The sequence below is a fragment of the Ischnura elegans genome, chromosome 3 (assembly GCF_921293095.1).
Source record: "Ischnura elegans chromosome 3, ioIscEleg1.1, whole genome shotgun sequence".
In the NCBI taxonomy this organism is placed as follows: domain Eukaryota; kingdom Metazoa; phylum Arthropoda; class Insecta; order Odonata; family Coenagrionidae; genus Ischnura; species Ischnura elegans.
In genome coordinates, this window is record NC_060248.1 from 27,501,657 (window position 1) to 27,523,755 (window position 22,099).

Consider the following 22,099-nt stretch of genomic DNA (forward strand, 5'->3'; position numbering starts at 1 on the left):
ACATTGTAAGAATACACAAGGTTATTCAAGAAAATCAAAACATGAGCTACACGGTCGTGCGGTGTACTTTGTACGCCACAGATGTCGGTTCATCTTGTTGATCTAAAAATAAAGTAGCTACAATACTTCGAGCTTTGAAAACTCACACTATAGACAGTCAAAGTAAATTGTAAGAATGCACAAGGCCATTCTAGACCAGAATGTGTGCACAATGTTGAAATCCTTGGTATTCGAAGATTGGCAAACTTTATTTGCCAGCACGCCTGATCGAGGGTTAAGAGAGGTGGTCGCTTAATAGGAGTGGAGGTATCACTGTATCTATGCCTTAATGTAGGCCTGGTCTAACTCATGATTTTATAAAATGATTCCCATAATTGAAATTCTGATCTAGCACATAGATATTTTCCTGTCTCCAATGCACAAATGATGATAAAGATTTGAGTGATTGCACTGTATTCAGTGGACACGCTTGATACACCCTACTCCACTGTGCGGGGTGTTGATTTCCAACCAAAATCTTTTCTTTACTCTCCCCAATCTTGCATTGGATGCAATCAAATGAATACTTTCACACAATGACTGGTTTGTTAATGGTTATACATACATGGTTATTTCTGCTATTCTTAAATTATGATGAATTTAATTTTTTGTATTCAACTCGGTAACAGAGAAATCTTTTTTGTGGCAGTTTTGTAAAAGAACGCAAGCCTGTACATAAATGGTATTAAATTTTTTAAGGTTGAGGGCAATACTTTAAGGAAATAATGGACCATGAATATGTCATGTGAAACAAACTCTGTTCATTCCATACAGCATTATATATTCCCCGATCGATTCCCATGACTAAGCGTCACTATGAAGTCTCCTCAGCTTCTGCTTGAAAATGATGCTTAGCTGTCGTAATCAATCAGGGAAAATATAAGGTTGTGTGCTATGTATAAAGTCTGTTTCATTTACAATGTTCATTAAATGTTATTACTTTTTGATCTACTGCAAGCAATAAAATCGTTATCACTGATACAACCTTTACCTCACTGCACAGTTTGCCCCCTCTACCTAGCCTTGCCTCCATGGATCAACCCAGGGAAAATTGAATTTTGAGAGTGACTATAGCACACACACACTGCAAAAACAAAACTTCTCACTCCTACTAGCAAGCCTTTCTATGAGAAAGAGAGAGAGAACATGCAATGTCACTTGGAAATGATTCAATGAGGCACACCATCACAAAGCACAAGAGGAAGGGAACTGGAGCAAAAAATTCTAAAGTCACTAAAATATACTCTCGGCTAGAGTGACTGCACTTCTAAAGGAGAAAAAATCATGCTTTGAAATGTTGGCTTGCAATATGAGGATTGCTTTTGGGGATCACCTCTTAATATGGCACACTGTAGCACTTCAGGATAACTGGTCACAGCCTTGTAGTTCTGTTGTAGCAGCTGATCAGAGGAGGCAGATGGGGAGGACGTAGGGGGGGATGGGGAGGCGAAAAGAGACGGAGAGAAGGGGCGTAAAGGGGACAGGCCATATGGAGAACAGAGCAGGGAGATGAAGGGAGTCAGGTGCCCAGAGAAGACACAAACAATGAATGAAGACTAGTTTAGCTCACCAACAGCATAACTGAGATACTACAACAGTGAGAGTACCTAGGATTTTATTTCAAAAAGAGTTTTCTAATTAACTCCATAAAAACTTCATGACTATTAGATTCAACGAGTATACTTTTCTAGATACTTCTTCAGTACTTGCTACATAATTAAAACACAACCTCATGATACCTCACGCCTACTACATGGTTTTTTTTAGCAGCATTGTATAGGGGGATATAGACCTAAATTTTGTATTTCGTGGACAATAAAAACATAGCACACCATATGCTGTAAGTTAGACACTTAGTCAAACACCAGAAAAGAGTAACTGTGAATAAAATACCATCACTAAAATCTATATCCCTTTACTTTCGTGAATATCCAAAAATTGCAAAAACTAACTATAAAAACATTAAATGTGAGGAGAATTTGCTTTAAGAACCATTTTAGTTTATAATTTATTTAATTTTTTATTTGCGACATTTTATCAACAAGAGCTAAAATAATGTTTTTTTTAACAAAGGAAAAACCTCAAGTTTTTATAGATACATTCATTCATGCAGGTGGGTTTCAGTGCATCATAAACACCTAAATATGAATCTTTACCAGCATAGCACAAACAGAAAGAGGCAACAAAATAGTTACAAGGAATGCTTAGCACAGATATCTTTTTCCATTAGAATATTCTCAAAAAGTTGAACCAGGATTGCCAAAATTATGCACCCAGGTACCTATGTATCTATTTCAAACCATGTCTTTCACTTAACTACAAAAATTGACATCACTGAGGACCAAAGAGAGAAATCAGATCCGGATAAAATAGGTTTTGCAATTAACCATACAACATCAAATAATAACAAAATTTTTATTGCCTATTTTCACTTTTCAGAAGGAAAAATGACTACTTTAGGATTCTATACATCTTGGGATACAATCGAATTCATTGCAGTTTAAATCAATAAATACTGTGGTATGGTAAATGCTCTAGATAATAATATTGATTAAAGAATATATTATCAACCACACATACTCAGGGTGAGATGAATTTGATGCATAATCAAAAATAAATTTTAAGAAAACAATGTCACTAATTTTCAAAGTGAAGAGATATTAACTGAATTGGTGACGATATTTTATATCCACATTTTCCCTTCTTCTATGCCAGGCCTAATTTTATAGGAACAACATGTATGCATTACTGTAACTTATAGAGAAAATGTTGGTTACTTCAAGGTTTTTTGAGGAAACTTCCTCAATGATGAAAATGATGCTACCTTAACGTTACATGAAAAATAATTTTTATGGCTTGAGATCAATGAAGGCTCATGAGGTTGCAATCGTCCAATAACTATCATCAAACAACAATACATAATCAAAGCACAGTGACTATAGCTATCATGAATGAAAATGATAACATATGACACTAGAACAAAAAGAAAGCTAATTTTCTATTTGAATAACTATATCACATTGATTAATTAACTTTTTAAGCACTTGGTACTAAAAATTTCATTAATCATGAACCAGAATTTTACTTGGAGATGATAGATACACATATGCATAGAAAAAGAAATAAAAATAATGACAACATGAACATTTTGCCTCCTTCAAGACCTCACATTAGCAACTGAATGTTGAATGGACTTCTAATTTTTTTTAAATCAAGACCTAATAAGGAATTAATGAAACTGAAACCATGAATTAAAACTACAGCCACCAAGTTGTAATTTAGCATTAATCAAATTATTTTAGATAGGTTACTACACACTGAATCTCAGTGATGAATCACACATCTTATGAGAATCATTTCAAATTAGTCTATCAGTACGCAAATAATTTTTGACTAGCAACTAATCCACAAAATTGGTGATTACTTGGTCCTGTGCATACCAGTTCCCAGCATTCAATGCAACATCAAAATTCTAACGATGAATTAATTCCATTAGACAATACTTGAAATCATAAATCTTCAATGGTTTTGAAATTATTCCTGACGTCAGGCACACAGTGATTAAAGATCATTGAGCCAAATTCTACGATTTTTGCACCATAAAAAGTCATTCTAATATAATCTCCAGTGACTGAAGTTCTTACCTAGAACAAACTGGATCACAAAAATTATTTATTCAAAGGAAGCAAAGTTATTGAAAACTGAAATAATTGTTAATATAGCTTGACGTCACTTAGAATTGAGACCAGCTGTGCAATAAAAATGTAACATTTGAAAAATTAATGATTTCGGTAGAAACTGTTAATCACTGATGGAGGAAATATACTGGTAAATGTAAGTTTATTTATAATTTAACACCTTTTTACAGCCGATAAATGAATCTTTCCCTGCATTATCCCAAAGGAAAATCTAAAAAAAATATTGAAATTAACTCAATTGACTAACTAACTTTAAGGTTTATTTTAAACAATCATCAAAAGTTAAGTCAGCGCACGAGTATCTGAAGAAGGCAAAAATACCTAAAAATATTTGTACGTCAACTAACAGTAGAATATAATATAGACTGTTCTAAGGTTCTGGCTAAAAATAGAAGGAAACAGAAAGGGGAAGGAAAAAAAGGTATTGAAACTGCAGGTAACCCACCTTTCAAGCAACCTCCTCTCCAACTCTGGAGGATATGTAACATAAATGTAATGCTCATTGCCACAAACACCCTCATCTTCTTCGGGGTCTCCATCTCCCAACCGCACAGCTAAACGTTCCTCTGTTTCCTCGTCCCCTTCCCCTACACGGTAATCTCCATGGAGATGCTGAGAGGGACTTCCAGGAGCTAAATGCTGCTGCCTGCGTGCTTGTCGCGGGTAAGGATACTGATGCCTGAAAAACAAATACAGTGTATTCCAATAAATCAGCACACCATAGGACCGGTGCACTAGTGGAGCACGTGATAATTCAACAGCTATGCCTTGATTCTTGGGTATGCTGTTGTTTAAAATTTAATGCTATTTGCAAATGTTATGATCACAAATTTTACACCTTTTAAGTTTCTGAGAAATTCATAAGCATGTCTCATCCAGATCTTCACAGTCCTATTAAAAAAAAGGATTGCCTTGAGTTGTCCCATCACCAAAGAATGAAATAAAATTACATCATCACATTGTGTTTTCCCTGATTATTATTCAATGAGGAGATGATACAAGTCAACATTTTAGGTTACATCATTAAGCCTGGTTTTTCCACTTTCTTGTGCAAAAGCAACACCTGATATAAGAGCAGATGCATCTTCAGATGGTATATATTTGATATTTTTTTTGGGATCCCTTTCAGGCACAATATCTACAAATTGACTTTTGTGGGCCTGGGTTTGAACCCCTAGTAGTGGAGGGGGTTCCTCCTGATCCCTGCTGCAGTGACTTATGGAGGGTACTTCAAGTTCAGCCCTCCATTAATCAGATGGAATACTAATCCACACTAATTTTACAAAAATTTCACAAGTTTCATACCGATTTTCCATTCTCAATTTTCCTGACTTTTCTCTGATTTCCAGTCTGAATATTTTATACTTCTCTGGCATTTTATCAATGGCAAAGTAGTCTAAAGGCCAATTTACAAGACACATTAACACTTACGAGTTAATGTCTGTTTGCATGACTGATTTTCGTGGACCGGAACGGAACATGTACGAATGCATGAACCAAATTAGAACAGGTTCTATTTTCTGTGCATGCATTCGCACAAGTTGGGCGGTTACACGGTGCATTTTGGTGTTTATTCTTGCATTCATACATTTAGATATTAACCCGTATGTGTTAATGTACTGTGTAAACAGGCCTGAAGAAGAGATTTTGTGGAAAAATACATCAAGACACATAAAGTCAAGAAGCACCAAGGCGGTACTAATAGACTTTATTTCTGCCTTGCCACAGAGCCAGGATAGCAACATAATGCCCACCTCGTCGCTTGAAGGCAGCAATCCTCCACACATTCATCTACAATTCTCACATCTATTTGATAAGCTTCTGGAGTTTTTCCCTGACTTCCAATCCTGATTTATATTTTCCTGACCAGTATGAATCCTGATTAACACGTGGTCCCTTTGGTGCTTTTCATTAGGAACAATCTAAAGCCAATTCCAGGTTTCTCTCCTCCATTCATTCCCAATCCTCCACCATGTTATAAATGAGCAAAGCTGCTGATTACTTCCACAAAATACTTACCAACGAGCACTTATGAGCTGAGGGTACAAGGGAAAGTAGGTCTTCTTACCTTCCAGGCTGTGTGAGGCCTTGCTGATGGGCCAAGAGTGCTTGCTGCCTCTGGTGGTGTAGGAGTCGCTGGTGTGTACGGTGGGCTCGGGAAGAATGGGCAGGGGAGGGAGTGGCTGTACTCGAAGAAGCAACACTGCCTTCCTCCGAGCTGAAATGCCACAAAAATCTAGGTTTTTCTGACTCAAAATATAATATGTCACCATGGTGAAAATGTTATATTTTCAATCGATTTTCCAGGAAGAAAGTTAAGCTTCCATGATTAAAAAATTACCTTCAGAGATCCTGCTGGAAATGGACGAAAGTAATATCCGTATAAGGATTTTAAAACTTCCTCACTGTTTACGAAAATGCATAATATCATACACTCATATGATTGCATGCAGAAATAATTAAAATGTTTGCAAATATTTTTACCACAATGGAACCAAATTATTCAGATTCTAGGGGTAAATGGATAACTGTTTTTTATAAACTAGCGGGAAAGGCATATCAGGTTTAAGAAAAGGACAACTTTTCCCAACGTTTGCAGGTCAGGTATCAGGAATATTTTCCCCTTGGTGGGTACTATTCCCACATGCTTGCATACGAAACATTCCATTGAGTTAAACCATTCCTATGATAGACCTACAGTTAATCCTTGCCTACTGCAATGAATTCACTTCTAAGTCCCAGAGGTAGGTCCTTATAAAAATCATTTATCATTTTATTATGGCTATACCCTGAATGTGTTTCAAGTCATTTAGAAATGTCAAGAAATTTCTTATAAATAAAATATATTTCAGTCATAAAGCTATGAAACATATATTTAATATAATATGCAATTTAAAGGCATGCCATATGGTTATACAATCCCCAAAAAATTATTTTCTTTAGTTTCTGGAAACCTACGTTGAAATTTCTACTCGTAAATAAAACATGCTGATCTTTGAAATTCATACACTCTAATTATGAACTTTTTTCACTACTATACATTCAAAATTGATAATTCACAATAATTAACACACAAAATTCACACTTTCAGCCATTCCATAACTAAGAAAAATTTTGAATTTCACAAAATGAGGCAGAGCAAGTCAATAATCACAGCAGTGAATTTAAAACATTCCCTTAATGATTACAGAATTTTTTCTCTGTAGACTTCAGCAGGTATATTTTACTGCACTATATAATACTACCATATAAATTAATTCAGCAAATCCTCACTTCATGATTGTAATATTATATTTAAAGTGTTTGCATCATTTACACTCATAAATTTATACAGTAAAACCTCCGTACAACAAATTTGAGGGGACCGGGAAAATCATGACTTCGCTGTAGAGGGTTTCGTTGTATAGGGGTAACGAGCGGGTTGCGTCTTCGCAGGGGCACAAAGTGTTCCGTGTGCTTTACGATGCAAGTCGAGTAAATTTATCAGTTTTGCTTCATTCGCCATTAAAACCTTCCCTAGAGTGATTATAAAGAATTTTTATTTTTTACCTTCTAATACCGTGGCTATCACCGCGTGATTTTCAATCTGCGTATTTCTTATTGAAATTACTATTTTCATTCTGCTCTACGTCTCATCGCTTACTTTAACTATGGCCTGAAATTTAAGGAGCGCCAAAATTAATGTCAAAGGATCACGTCTTAAAGAGTGATCCATAATTTTCCTGAGTATCTAGTCGGCATTATTCCACGAGTGCAATAATTGAAGTCGATATCAAATGGCAGTTTTGTGCTGCAAATTTGCCTGAAAGAGCAATATTGCCCAAAGACTTACGAAATAAGGTGCATTGCTGGCATCCTATTGAAATTCTGGTAAATATCTATGTTCGTGACCGGTATGTACTAATATCTATAAATGACGATGGAAGTTAGGTGTTAGTTACCACGAGTAAAATCGTGGAAGTCGGCAATCGAAGTAACAATGGCAATCTCAGATGATAATGCATTCAGTATGACCGATACTCCTCTCAGGTATGACTTAATAGAAGCTGGACACGATCGGTATTCTGCTGGTACACACGTTCCTCGGTGCCAAAACGCAGTACTATCCTCGAGTAAGCCAGGTAATATTTGAATCCACGCTTTGTCGCCTTTCATCCAGTGTTTAGGAGAGACTAAAAATCTCCATACGGTTTCAACTTTAGCCCGAGAACCCAGTCCGAGACTTATACGCCCGAGTTACCCTAGGAGGGGGTGGTAAAAAGGTAGGGAAAAGGAGGGGGTCGTCGCGACAAAGGAGCCCGCCGACGCCCTCGGGAGAGGATAGAATTGGAAGGTAAGGAAGGAAATCCCGGAACCGTCATCAGTAGGCTGCCCCGGGCTACGCTCAGCGAAACCAAGCTTACGCAATTACTTTACCTACTGATAGAAAAAAAACAACAACAAAGTAATCCCCGAGTATAAGGACAGTTGGAATCGCTGGGAATTCATCCAGTTCACCTCTTCATACTTATTGTAAGTCAATTTTAAGCGAGGTTTGTGGTCTTTCAGTCCTTTACCGAACGTATCTCTCGTATGTGCCATTTGCAGGCCAAAACTATTAAACTGGAATAATTACTCACTAAAGCACTATATAACCAATTCAATACGACTTACGTGTTAGCAATCAGTTACGTTACGTTAGCAGAGAATAAAAACACGTGAAAGAACCTGATCCCACTCCTTTTCGCGTCTTTTATGACACTTGAAGGACTTCTACCCAAACCAGGCGAAGATCGATAATCTGAAAACTCTAGTTGCACTGGTAATATTTCATGCTAACAATTTGGAGTGGAGATGTTTCCAGTTGGACACAGCAAGAAGTCTAACCCCACGCACGCACTGAAATGAGGAGGAAAGGAGTGGATTTACAACTAACCACTCCCAAACATTTCATACCAAAATGTCTATTATTCAATAACATTTCCCCTCTGAAAGGAAGAAGAACTACGCACTTAGTCGACTGTTTCTCTACAATGCTGCTGTTATCTCCCCTCCCCTTCCACGTTTCTTCGGGGAGCCCTCCCTCGCCCATTCCTCTCCTCAGTGATTCCCCTTCCCCTAACCGAAATCTCATGCGTCTCCGACAGTGCGTGACCCTGTGGTCTGCCGCTCTTCAAGTAACCCAACTTATTTGACACACACCCAGAAGGAGGACAAAATTCACGTATTAGTAATCTGCCTTTCGATTTATCTCTCCTTCACTTACCTCCTCACAAATATAAATACAGCATCGTCTACTGTCCTCGCTGTATACACAGTCAGCTCTCTTGAGACTTACCTCAGCCGAAACATTCCATATTATTTGCAAATGAGCACATTTCAAGAATTTTAAACAAATTTCGAAAAAAAATGGGTTTAAATAATATTTTTAATAAATAAGAGACGGTATCTGTTTTTAAGTTTTTTAATCCAAAATTATTCTATTTAAAATAGTTTTGCATAGTTGTCTGTCTCATCCTTTTTCTCATTTCTTTACTGGCTGCTTGCTCAACCCGCCGCAGAATTTTCAAATTTTCTATTCCATCTTCTGAAGTAATAAAAACTCGCTCCAAAACATCTACTGCGTCCACCACTTCCTTCCAACTGGGGTGCACTACGCAATTGCTGGACTCTTCTCTCTCTTCATCGCTCACATCCTGCGTCTCTGTGATTATTTCAGGATCCTCATTCTTGCCAAAAACAGCGAGATCATCATCAATGTTTGCAAAGTCTTCGAAAGATACCCCTTCAATGTTTAACAATTGTGCGACTTCGCCCCATTCCTCCCTCTCCTCCGGCTGTGGGTCGTCTTGGACGTCCATCTCTCCGGGAAAGCCTGCCCTCCTGAAGCAATTCGTGATTGCGCTCTTCTCTACTCCATCCCATGCAACACAGAGACGCTGAATGGCTTGCAGGATGTTCCACTTCAGTGACTTGATGTCTTCCGTGTTTCCTATTCTAGGTAGAAGATATTCAACCAGCTGCCTTCTATATGCCCTCTTCACGAGGGAAATAATCCCCTGATCGAGTGGTTGCACTTTGCTCGTGCAATTAGGGGGAAAATGTACGACTTTCACGTTTCTCAGCTTCATATCTGATGTTTTGTGAGCGGTGCAGCCGTCAAGGAAAAGAAGAATTTTTCTATTTTTACCCCCCATGACTGCGTCAAGTGATGCGAGCCACTCTCTAAATAAAATTGCCGTCATCCACGCACTTTTGTTATTCCCATAACGGCATGGCAATTTTTTAACATGCTTGAAGCACCTCGGACTAGCAAACTTACCAATCACGAAAGGCTTCAACTTTTCTGACCCGTCACTGTTAGTGCAGAAAAGAACGGTCAATCTTTCTTTACTTCGTTTGCCCCATGGCAAATTTCTCCCTTGGTAGCTAACGTGGAGTCCGGAAGGAGATTATAGAAGAAGCCAGACTCATCGGCGTTAAAAATGTCCTTGGGATCATACCCAGCCACCAAGGAAGGCAAATTTTTCTTCCACTCCTCCACCACGGCCACGTCGACTGCTGCTTCCTCCCCACATACCCTGAGAGTCGTCAAATTCCACCGACGCTTAAATCTTGAGAGCCATCCATTAGAGGCGTGGAAATCATTTATCCCTAATTTTAGGGCTATTGTTTTCGCCCGGTCCTGTAGGATGGACCCAGATAACGGGATATTGGCACTTCTCACTTCCGTTAACCACTCAAATACTTTCCTGTCTAATTCGTCATTTTTGCATGACCGAGACCTCTTCCTTTCCGGACCAAATTTCTCAATACCATTTCCCATCTTGTGCCTGTTGGCAATAATTGTGGAAAGTGTGGATGCCGGAATGTTAAATCTCTCCGCAATTGCCGTTTTTTTCTCTCCAGTGTCGACCGATTCCAAAATTTGCAACTTCGTTTCAATGGAGAGTTGTCGGCGTTTTTTGGTGGTATTGGCCATTTTACTGTAAAGGAATAATTATAATAATAAGGAAGGAATAAAAATAACAGGAAAATACTCCATTTATAGAAAAATTAAGAAAGAATAATCTCAAAATATTTTCCAGTTCGTACCGTAGAAGCAAGTCCTGTTGTCACAATCAACTCGTGCAGCCGTTTCCACAGGTAATGACTAAAGCAGACTAGGACAGACTATTCCTATATTTTCTCAGCTCCTAAAAATCAGTAAAGCGAACAGGGAATGAGTTCCAGACTTCAATTGTCCTCGCACACAGGAAAGATATTCGAGTGTGAAGAGTATTCTTTATCTTTGTTACTACTGAATCCATTGCGATGAAGATAAAATAAGTTGAAGACTATTTTATATCATCAGCGATTCCTCGATAAATAAAAAAAATATTTGGTTTCAAGCAAAACGTAAATAATGTTAAACTAAATGTTAAACATAAACTTGACATTGCTGAGCGATGCCATCAGGTATGTACCATGCATGAAAATTTGGTTGGTGGGAGTTAGTGACTGGTCAAGTGGGGAACGGGTGCGCTGGAGGGATGTGGCGGGTTGAAAGGGGGGACGGGAAGATGTGATAGGCAAGGCACCTCAGGCCATTCATCATACCATGTCACTAGGAGAAAGGGTAGGGTGAAGGTACGGAAGAGGTTTATTGCCGCAGGTGATGGGAATTTACGGAAGGGAATAGGATAAAGCGCTAGAACGTAATAATTAGCCGTGAAAGTGGAGCTGCAGTTTTTGAGTACCAATATTTTGTTATCAAAAACGTAGTTAAAATGCTATATCTTGAAGGATCACTGATAATTTTATTCAAAATTGTGAAATAAATTGCCTTTGATTAATATACAATTACAACAGATGAATTACTTTACGAGATGCAATACTTCAAAACATCAGTGATTTTAAACGGCAAAATAATTTCATGACGTAATAGAAAAATTGGTAGAGAATCATCAAATAAAATGCTTTCAGTCTTACCTGTCTTCTGCAACGTATTCGCCCAATCCGTGTCACAAGTATTAAATTTCTTGGCGATCGGCGTGGAATCCAAAACAGCTTCGAAATTCTTCCAGTTGGACCAGATCCCCGTCGAATTATGGGCGTTCCATAAACACAATGAAGATGGTATCCTCAAGCAATCGAGCAAATATATGTACGATCTTGAGCAAACGCACCACTTGCAGGTTAACAGACTACATCCATCAAGGAAAAGACGGTTATATATATATTTGGTGGAGGGGATTCTCCAGATTTTCCTCTGGAATGGGGACGGAGTAGACAAAAATTAGCGCTCATTGGTTGAACACCAACCAATGAAGTTTTGAATACTTCGCCAGTAAACATACATTGTCAACTCCGACGGTTTCCACCATAAGAAAAAGTAGGTACAAATAAAGCCAATGCTTCGCTCCCCGTTAGCTGAGAAGGGTGATAGAGGAGTGGATGAGTAGTTATCTTAGTTGACTATGGCTTTCACCGAGCAAGATCAGCAAGATCACATTACCTAGAAATCTTCTCAGGTTACCTTTCTGTACTGGGTTACAGCTGGCCGGCTGCCACTGTTACGCCCCCGCCCCTCTTGGGCCATTAGTCATCCGACCCGCTCTCATCCTCCGGCTAACTGGGGGGGAGGGGGAGAAAAAGGAAACTCCCCTCCCAACTTCGCTCGCAACAACTCCGAAGAGACATTTGATACGTACTTTCGGAACAGGGGTCGCAGAGTGAGTTGATACGACACAAGCAGATGGTGGCGAGCCAGTTCTACATAGTATGACTTATGGGGGCCGTGTTACACTCTCACGCGTTTAGAAAATATGCATGTGAATCCGAGGGCCCGTTTGAACTTGCGCCTTTTCCGATGTTGCCGTCGATACTATCTTGATTGCCTTAGCAGACACGTCAACGGCACCCTCCGCTGCAGTTCTACTTCCTGCTTATTACGTAAATATCTAAGGAAAAATTATAAAATGTAAAATACTGCGTTTATTCTCAATAATTCGTTCTAGAGGGGCACTTTTCCTGTTTTAGGCCCAAGTGTGGACTTCGTTGTACGGAGTTTTCGTAGTTAGAGAGGTTCGTTACGCAAGGTTTTTTTGCGTGCATTATCCATTGGAAGGAACCGGGACCGGTCCATTGACTTCGAAATAGAGGGGTTTTCTTAAAATTTCGTTGTATAGGGGTTCGTTGTATAGAGGTTTCACTGTACATGGTATGCATTCATAAAATGTCATTCAATTTCACAGACTTGAAATCATGCATGCGTAAGTGCTTGGCTAAAATAGTTATGAATTCAAGAAAGACGTAGTAAGGTAGCAAGTTGAGATTTCAGTTTTGATAGTTTAATTAGACAGAATATGCAGGGATCACCGAAGGCCTAGTTCTAGGATACACAACACGAGTCTCCTTGAGCCTCTACAATACCCTCACATCATCCAGCAGTCACACCACCACGAGACCTGAAAAGCTTCTTATTAAATGGCCAATGTACGACGCACCAGATCCAAAGAAAATAACATTGTACAAGAGAGAAGTTTTGCTTCAGGAAGCCTATTTGCCATAATTTCAAGAGCAACTCATACAAGAAACGATAGTATTCTATTTTAACACATTGCGTACCGGGGTAAGCTAATGTTTAGAATATAACTTTACCCAATCAAACGTTATGATGCATCAATTCATTATGAATAACGAACAACAACTGAAAACGTACTAACGAATACGTATTGTACGCTTTAAAATTGTTTAGGTTGGCGCGCCTAAATGACGAGAATCTTCGTCATCCGTCCGGAACGTTCGGGAAAAAATTGACGAGAATTCTCGCCATCCATATGCAACGTGTTAAGATGAACGGGCAAACCCACTTTCATCACACGAATGAAGATCATTCAACTGAAGTTCCACTGAATAAATAAAGTTTTTGTAATAAATCAAGCCACATTCCAATATCTGGTAGAGTCAATAAGGCGAGAGCAAATAAAGACAACTTACTCAAATATGACCCAAATAACATAGTAGGTGAGTGTGGTGGCGAGGGAGAGAACTAAGCCAAGGAGGAGAAGCAAGCCCCAGGCAGTTGTGCGTCCATCACCAGGGGCGTCCTCCCAGTAGCGCTCACACGTCAGGTACCAGCACACCGCCCTGTCCATCTCCTCTGAAATTCCACAGACAAACAAGGCATCCAAATTAATTGCCACTGGGAAAATTTCCATTGTTCTGGGAATCCAACCATGGACTTTTGGCAGTCTGGGCCAATACACAGACTAAATATTATGATATCCTTGTCTCTTCATTGGTTATGTAATGTAAAATAAGTGATCAATCCTTAATATGGTGACCACCAGGCAAAAACTGGCACAATGATAACACCCTACTGTAACCCCTGAATTTCCATGGCAATTTACTGCAGGCTTATAGAGCTAGGCGTGAGAACAATACGGTCCATCCAATATGGCAATGCAATTGAAACTCTCAAGAAGTCACGATCATTTGTGAACCTCATTCATTACACTTCATACACCACACTTTGACATTAGCCTTTCAGTTGTGGTAGGAAGATCACAAGTCATCTACTCTGCATGGGAAAATTTGCCAGAGAAATTTCTTCTCCTAGAGAGGAAGAGCAAGTATAAGTCCCTTGAAATTCCCTCCCAAACCCTGAGGACCCTATTTACCACATGGAGCAGTGGAATATCAGATTATTTGGTGTAAATATTTCACTGGCCAAAATCTACAAAAAATATTTGATTTGTCCATAATTATCTTACTAATTTGACACCAAATACCAAGTAAAAGAGTAGATATTCACCACATTGACTAAAACTCATCAATAATAATAATAAATTTATTTCACCCTTGGCAGTACAGACATCTGCAAGACTAAATGTGCTCCCATCCAGTCTCCAGAGCACATTGAGGGAATAATGGAAGTATAGCACCTCAAGGAAATAGCATGTGACCACTAACAAGTGAGGGAGGAGCTAGTTTGGGTTAGAAGGGATGGCTACCAATTGTCCACTTCATAACAGAGAGAGTTTGGGTCATAAAGATAACGAGGGTGAGAGAGAGAGCGGGTCAGAACAGAAGGTCATACGTTCTGGTATGTTTTTCTTGCAGTCACTGCAGTCACTTGCAGTCACCCATGTGTATGTAGGTATGTATAGTGGAACCTCGTTAAAGCGAGTATGGGCTATAGTGACACCCCCGCTATTACGAGAGATAGCCGATGCACCGTCAATTGACCCTATAATTGGCGTGTTGAAAAATTCGTTTTTACGAGACCCTTTCGGTGTTGGCTCTCGCCATAGCGAGGGTTTCACCGCCGGAAGACTTTCATCAAGACTCCTGAACCTCTGTAATTGCTAGCGATCTGTTAGAAATGAAGTGAATGGAGTGCTCAGTCTCAAATTTATGTGGTAAACTGTCGTTCGATAAATATAATGATTGACGAAACAATGCTTTGCATGATTTTTATTCAGTGCGGCGCTTATAAATTGTTTGAATAGTTAGTCGTTATTTGAGTAAGGAAATTTAGTGATGCAAAAAAACATCGACTTTCGTCTGGATTTATGCTTACGTTTATCCGATAGATGTTTATCTGTCGCCGCACCACTCCTATTCCTGTATAATAATAATAATAAAATGCCTTTATTTGGGCGAGGTTGAGACTGGAAAGTCCCCTCTTCCACCTAACCCCACCATCTTCCACCTAACTGTATATCTGTTCGCAACAGGTATATTGGCTATTATTTGCTCCACCTCTGGTTAAGCGACAATTCGCCATAGCGAGTGTTTATTAGTGCACCGAGGGGTGTCGTTATATCGAGGTTGCACTGTATATGTTTCCTAGAGCTGAAGGGTTTAATGAGAATATTATTTTGACACTGCTGAATGAAAAGAGGTAAAATTCAAATGAATTGCATCGGGCAAAAATCACCAAAGACCAAGACTCAAACCACAGACCTTTGGCTTCCCAAGCTATTTTACAGATCACTTTGTACTTCCTACTACATGCCATCACATTCCGCTGTTTATTTTTTACCATGGTCATTACAACACCATTCATGTAGCCAGTTTGAAATATATTGCAAATATGTACAACTTCCTGTTACAGCTTTCAGTATGCTTCAACGACAAATGCTATATTTTGTCAGGATTTTGACTAAATCGCTATTTTAGGGGAGCATGTTGATCCAGCAGGTTTGAGCCGTGAGCTCTCTGAACTCGACACAAAATAATGGTGACACACCAAGCTAAGCCAGGAAATTGCACGTTTAGTTATCTCGGTAAGGATCTTGAGAATTCAAGAAGATAAAAGACATCATGCAACATTGAAATTTTTTCTGCTAAGGAGAGCTTCAAATTAACTAAAGGAAATAGCTTGGCAAAGGGAGAAATTACGGGCTACAGTGTACACCTGCTTAATGATGGGTTGGAGTTACTATAGATTCAGCATGTGATCTCAGTAGATTTTGCAAAAGCTTTTTAAAATTTCACCAATTTTGTTTCCATTTGCATAATATGTCATCAAGTATAAGATTCTATGCTTCATTTAAATACAAAACATTTTTCGCGTAAAAAAATTTGAAGAGCTAATAATCTAAAAAATAATCCCTTGTTATGAAATAATGCAGATTCAACATAAAATGGATTTTGCATAACCATCAGCCTTAGGGAAAGGATTAATATTGTAAAGCAAGGGTCTACGGTATAAATTAAATTATCTACAGTATTATGTGATATGAATGAGTGAACAAAACTCAAACTTTCCAGAAAAGAGGATCACATCAACATGCTTCTTGTACTGAGGGATTCATGGCATTAAAATTTCACCAAAACCACTACAAAAAACTACAAATCAATTAATTAACCTTTAAAAATTAAAAAACTTTTTGGTAAGCAATCCTGAAAAACATGATTTCTTTCATCCCATACGAATTTTGCATGCAAATGACATGAAACCACATCCTTCGGCATCTTGAAAATACAGCCCAGGGGCACATATGCATCTGTCAGGATGAATGTAAAATGCAATTATGATTCCACTATGTCGATTACTCACCTTCAACATCCTTAAAATCCTGAAGAGAGAGGTTGACTAGCAGTCCAGCAATACAGTCTCTAACCAACATCTGCAAAGGAGACAATAATCATGAATGAATTTTTTTTAAAAGATCTCATTATATGTAATAAGTATTTGCTGAAACAAATATCATAAAATAATATCAAATTAACTGAATATAACCATAAAAGCACTAGACTTCATTATTACTCTGAGCTCAAGGGATAAAATTATAGTTTTGCAGAAATCTGAAGAAACTGAATGTGAAATCATTGGAGCAAATATAACCATCATCTCAGGATGACACTAAGACCAGGGAGGAATCTCGCAAGTTATAAACGATTATTATCTGTAATGTTCAATTCAAATGGTTAAGAAGGTCTGCTTCAAGGTAAAAAGTGTTAACCCTTCAAAGACCAGCTGGCCGATTTATGGGCTGGAGAGTTATGTGCAAATGAGGCTCATCTATTGGCCTGGTATTTTTCCAAAAATATTGAAATTAAATATTATTTCCAAGTTGTGCATGAGAGATAAAAACATAGATGAACATTTTTATTGATGACATAAACATGAGAAGAGAAAATGAAAAAAATAACTTAAACACATTCACATTGAATTTTTTTATAAAATCATGATAAAAATTGTACAATTTAGTAAAAAATCCTTGGCATTCTTCACTTGTACCAGTGTAAAGGGGGAATCACTTACAGGATTAACATATGGGAGGAAATTTTAAAATAGAAGACCATTAATAGTAGGTAGGTATGTAGGTACATCACTGGACTGACAGATAAGGTCATATTTGCACCCTGAGGGAAGGCTAGAGGGTAACCTATAGTAGCCTGCAGCCTGCTCCCAATGAAAGGCTTTAAGAGTAATGGCTCAATGTCCTATCTGAGAGATGGATAGAGTGCTGAACTTTATGTCCCCTCCACACAACTCATGCAGGGATAGGGCAACCTATGAAAAATATCTGCCACAACCAGGATGTGAACCCAGACCCACAGGATGGGATGCCATCACTCTTGCCCACGCACCAATTCTATCCCCAAGAACACCATTTGCGTAACATATTGGCCTGATGAAATTTGTGTGAAATTGGGAAAAATGCAGAGTAGACGAGTGGAAAATAGAGGTTTCACTATACTTGGTGGGAGCACATTTATTTGTTGCAAACATGAATACGATTTTAACATGAAAAATAAATGCTTTGGCCGATCATGTAAAGTTGATATAGCTACTGACAATCTCTAATAATTTTGAGATCACTATTACGAGGCTGGATTTCTGTAAAAAGGAAAATAAAAACTAAAGATAACTCTATGGAGAAAAAATGCACAGAAACTACATACAACTAAAAAAAAGTCATGAGATCATGATACTTCGCAACCAGTCCTTGGAGACCTAATTTGCTTAATCATAATGCACCTACCACAGAGTTGAAAAAATACTAAACAATTAAGAATGGCAAAATTTCATGTACATACCTCACAGCGAGTCTTGAGCTTCTGCAGCTCTTCTGGCCTGCAATCTGCCTTCAGCCTTTGTATCCTTGCACGACCTCCATCCTCCTCCTCTGATGGTGTCTGCGTCGATTCCCCAGCCCCATTATTGCCACACCTCCCCTTGCCATCGCCATTAGTCACTGGGGCCTCTTCATGCTGCGCTCCACCCACACCCTCCCTCTCCTCCCTTGGCCCTGCCCACAAATGAAAATGTAGAGTACTCACCCAAAAAAATGTTACATTATTCTCGGAAATAAGGGCAGACTAGCCAACGGCATACCTTTACAGACTACATGTGCATTTGAAGAGGGATAATTTCAAATAGTAAAAATTATTTGCATTTACCAGGATCTGAAACTGGATACGCTGACTTCTACTACAGGCATCCCCCGAGTTACGCATGTCTCGACTTACGTAAATCCGTACTTACGTAAGCGATAACCGTATTTCAAATGATTACGTTAATTTTCGAATGCGAGCGCGAAGAAGCAGATATTCGCTCGTACAACCTATGGTAGAAAAAATATCGAATAGTTATCGAGTTTTTTACGTGTTAAAAATAAAAAAGTGACCCATTTTTGTCATTCCTCGAAGGAATTTTCATTAATTTCTGTAGAAAAATCGCTTATGAATCCCAAGTCAGTAATCAACGTAAAAATTTGCAGTTCTTGTGATGGATGTGGTTGTGCTCATTCCTGTACGATACAACTTGTTATACAGCATGCACACCCGAACTCCGACTTTCAACTATTTAAAAATTGTATCCTTAAGTTTGGACATTTCCATCTGTGGAATTAAAATAAAATGAAGTTCAAGCAGAAATCTTTATTGCGGAAAATAATTGTTTAGTACGCACGCAACGGCATTGAAATTTTGAGTGTTGGCAATGAACACCGCGAAAAAGTTTATAAAAAGTTGACAAACGATATTAGTTGCGTAATTGTTTACATGTTTCTAGCGGAAAATTTTATTAAGCTGCATTTTCTCGTTCTCTCGTATGCTCGTATTGTGTGCAACTGTAAATGAATATTGCGTCATTGAAAGCTTTTCCCCACTAACTTTGTTGCACGTTAATGACGGAGTTGGCTGAATAAAAGCTCACTTTTAATTAGCTTCGTGCTTTGGAAATACTCTTTGATGTTTCCAGCGAAGTAAATATTCAAATGATGATATTTTCACGTTATTTTATTGAGATATGAGAGAATGAAAGTATGTTTCCGTGCGTGAAAGATTGAGTGTATGTGCGTGTGAATGTATCTAAGAATATAATTAGTTACTGGTATTTTTTTGTGTGTTATTTGCTCGTAATCCTCGACACCCCTTCTACGTGTATTAACTGTGACAGTGAAACCACCAGATTCATCGATCAACGTAATATATAAAAGGCAGAAGATATAATGATTATAGGTAGGTAGACGATGCATTCTTTGGGCCCTTAGATTGCAGTATAACATCATGAATAAATTTAAGTATTCAGTTTAGTAATGTAGCGTTGAGATACCGTACTTTCCCAAATCCACGCGATCGGTCAACTCTGGGAATAATATAACGCATTTTGATTGGCAATGCTCGAGATGCAACTCTCAGACTATATTAATGTTTATCGATTTTGTATCTAATAACGTAAGAATACTCGGTAGAGTTCATGAATATCGCAGTGCATTGAATGAAACTTCACCGAGAATTTACCGCGCATTTCTCCGCTGAGAATTTCACCGCGCCGATCGCAATCTCTGAAGCACTAACGCAAAGGTTCAACTTACGTAAATTTCGACTTACGCAGAGTCTGCCGGAACGCATCTCTTACGTAACTCGGGGGATGCCTGTACTTGAACTATCAAGGCATCTTCTTCCTCTGCGAAGTATTGTAGGCTTTCGCAGACAAGATGGTTTATACTGCCAGAACAGCAATGCCTCAAGGCAATATTTTGTATGCAAGGTGCCATGGTTATGATGCAAAAGCCATTTGAAGTGAAGCCAAGAACTTTGAATGTTAGGGCTTTCACCATAAACATTATTAATTAGGAAATAACCATGAACTAGCCAGCAGTGTACCTTTATGGAGACACCAAAAAGTGAAATTGAAGTGTGAAAACTTCACAGTGGAAAATCCTTTGCCTTGGTATGGATTACATGTCTTTTCTCTCTACAAATATTTTATGTGCACGTTAGACAAATGAGGGATGGTTGGTTTGGATGAGCTGCATCCAAATTTGTATCTTCAGATGTAACATTTCACCAATTATCGAAATTGGATCAAAATCAGGGTTTCAGATCCAAATCAAAGTTTTTACACATAGGTTATACAGTAGATAGATATGATAAACCAAGTTTTATTATTCTAACTCCTCATTGTACCAAACAGAATGGCTGCAGAATGAATTGAAATAGTAAATCAGCCATCGTGAAGGGCAGAGGTGGGATTGGGTGGACTAGTAGGCCACCACATTGTTTGTTGTACCTTACCTGGTGTTGGGTGCTGGGCTCCTGGTGGAGGGGGGTTTGGTGAGGGAGGCACCAAGCGAGGACAATGCCCAGGATTGTCTTTAGGCACTTCTCGTCTTCTGCCTGGTGCTGGGACGACTAGGGCCCCCCTATCACCACCAGTATGCAGTCTTGGGGCGAGGGTGGGCTCTGGTCTACGGTTTGCGGGGAGCATGTGGTGCCTTGCATGTTGCGCTGATGGGGGATGCGGGACCGGGACCCCAGGAGGGGCAACCAGGGTCCTGCTGGCCGACACAGCGGAAGCATCCTTGCCATGTGTATCGATGGTTCCGTGACGCCACACCTCCACATCTGTATTTGCATCAGACGAACTGCCAGTCTTGGAAGCAAGGACTTCACAGCGAAGAATGTCACAGTAGTCAGCCAAGCAAACTGCATCCTCTGCCTGCAAAAGTCATTGAAGAGCCATTCACACACTAGAAATTAAATGGTGGCATCTTTCACGCCAAAAGGAAGCGCAATGCATAAAATGAGCAGCTTTCCAAGAATATTATTTGTCCACTTACGATTTCAAGTTTTACATCTAATTTTAGATAAATTGTGAGAAAATCTTGACTGAGGATCTATCATTCCCCTGAATCCAATCGTTAATATTAGTGTGTGAAAAATTGGTTATTCTGAGAGTTAGGAGCGGCCATAGCACAAATAATAAATTGCATTCCATTCAGGTCCAAACTTTCTCCATACAGGTTAAGATAATTTTCCTCACTTCAGTCCCACTTCAAAACACTTTCATTCAAAAAATGGCGTAATAAAATTCCTTTTCTCTTTCACCACGTGCAGGAGGAGTGATGTAGATTCCTAGAAGCAGTGCTATCATCGTGAAAATAAAAGTAATAGTTATTTGAAATATGGATATTCAAACGACAAGGTTGACTACCAAATTTACACTTCTCTTTTAAATAGGCTCGTGCTTCACCAATGTCAGAAACTATTGCCAAGACATGCTGCCAAGTCTGTTCAATAGAAAATAATGAATACACCAAAATTTACTCACAACTAAGACGAATACTCGATATTTGATCTTTGCTTTGTACTCCTCACTCAATTTTCAATATCAATGATTTATTACCAACATTGATTCTGGAGATTGGCATGAATGCTGGCATACTGTCCTATGCAACAAAAATTACCACCAAATTCTATAGCCGGCAAACATCTACTTTTACTTGCTGTTTATTGATTTTGCAATTATGCATTAAATGCCAGCTAAATGTCTAAATGGTCGTCACCATGAGGTGGAGAGCTGCATATTTTAGTTGAAATGCTGGACTAACTGGATGCCATGTACTGATTTTCCACTAGGAGGTTGTAGAATAATT

The 22,099-nt window shown here is 38.8% G+C and overlaps 1 protein-coding gene across 6 annotated transcripts in view; it reads right to left on the minus strand.

Moving 5' to 3' along the window:
* LOC124155596 overlaps positions 1-22,099 on the minus strand; it is a 40,394-nt gene that overhangs the window by 13,444 nt on the left and 4,851 nt on the right. For 4 of the 6 annotated variants that reach the window (XM_046529552.1, XM_046529555.1, XM_046529556.1 and 1 more), the window contains 6 exons: positions 20,739-21,162; positions 18,255-18,466; positions 16,768-16,837; positions 13,698-13,860; positions 5,806-5,955; positions 4,183-4,416 (listed from right to left, as the gene is read on the minus strand). In XM_046529552.1, the coding sequence (XP_046385508.1) occupies positions 4,183-4,416; positions 5,806-5,955; positions 13,698-13,860; positions 16,768-16,837; positions 18,255-18,466; positions 20,739-21,162 (1,253 nt within the window). Of the gene's footprint in view, positions 1-1,372; positions 1,440-4,182; positions 4,417-5,805; positions 5,956-13,697; positions 13,861-16,767; positions 16,838-18,254; positions 18,467-20,738; positions 21,163-22,099 lie in introns of all 6 variants that reach the window. The other 2 variants (XM_046529554.1, XM_046529553.1) reach the window with 2 other exon arrangements.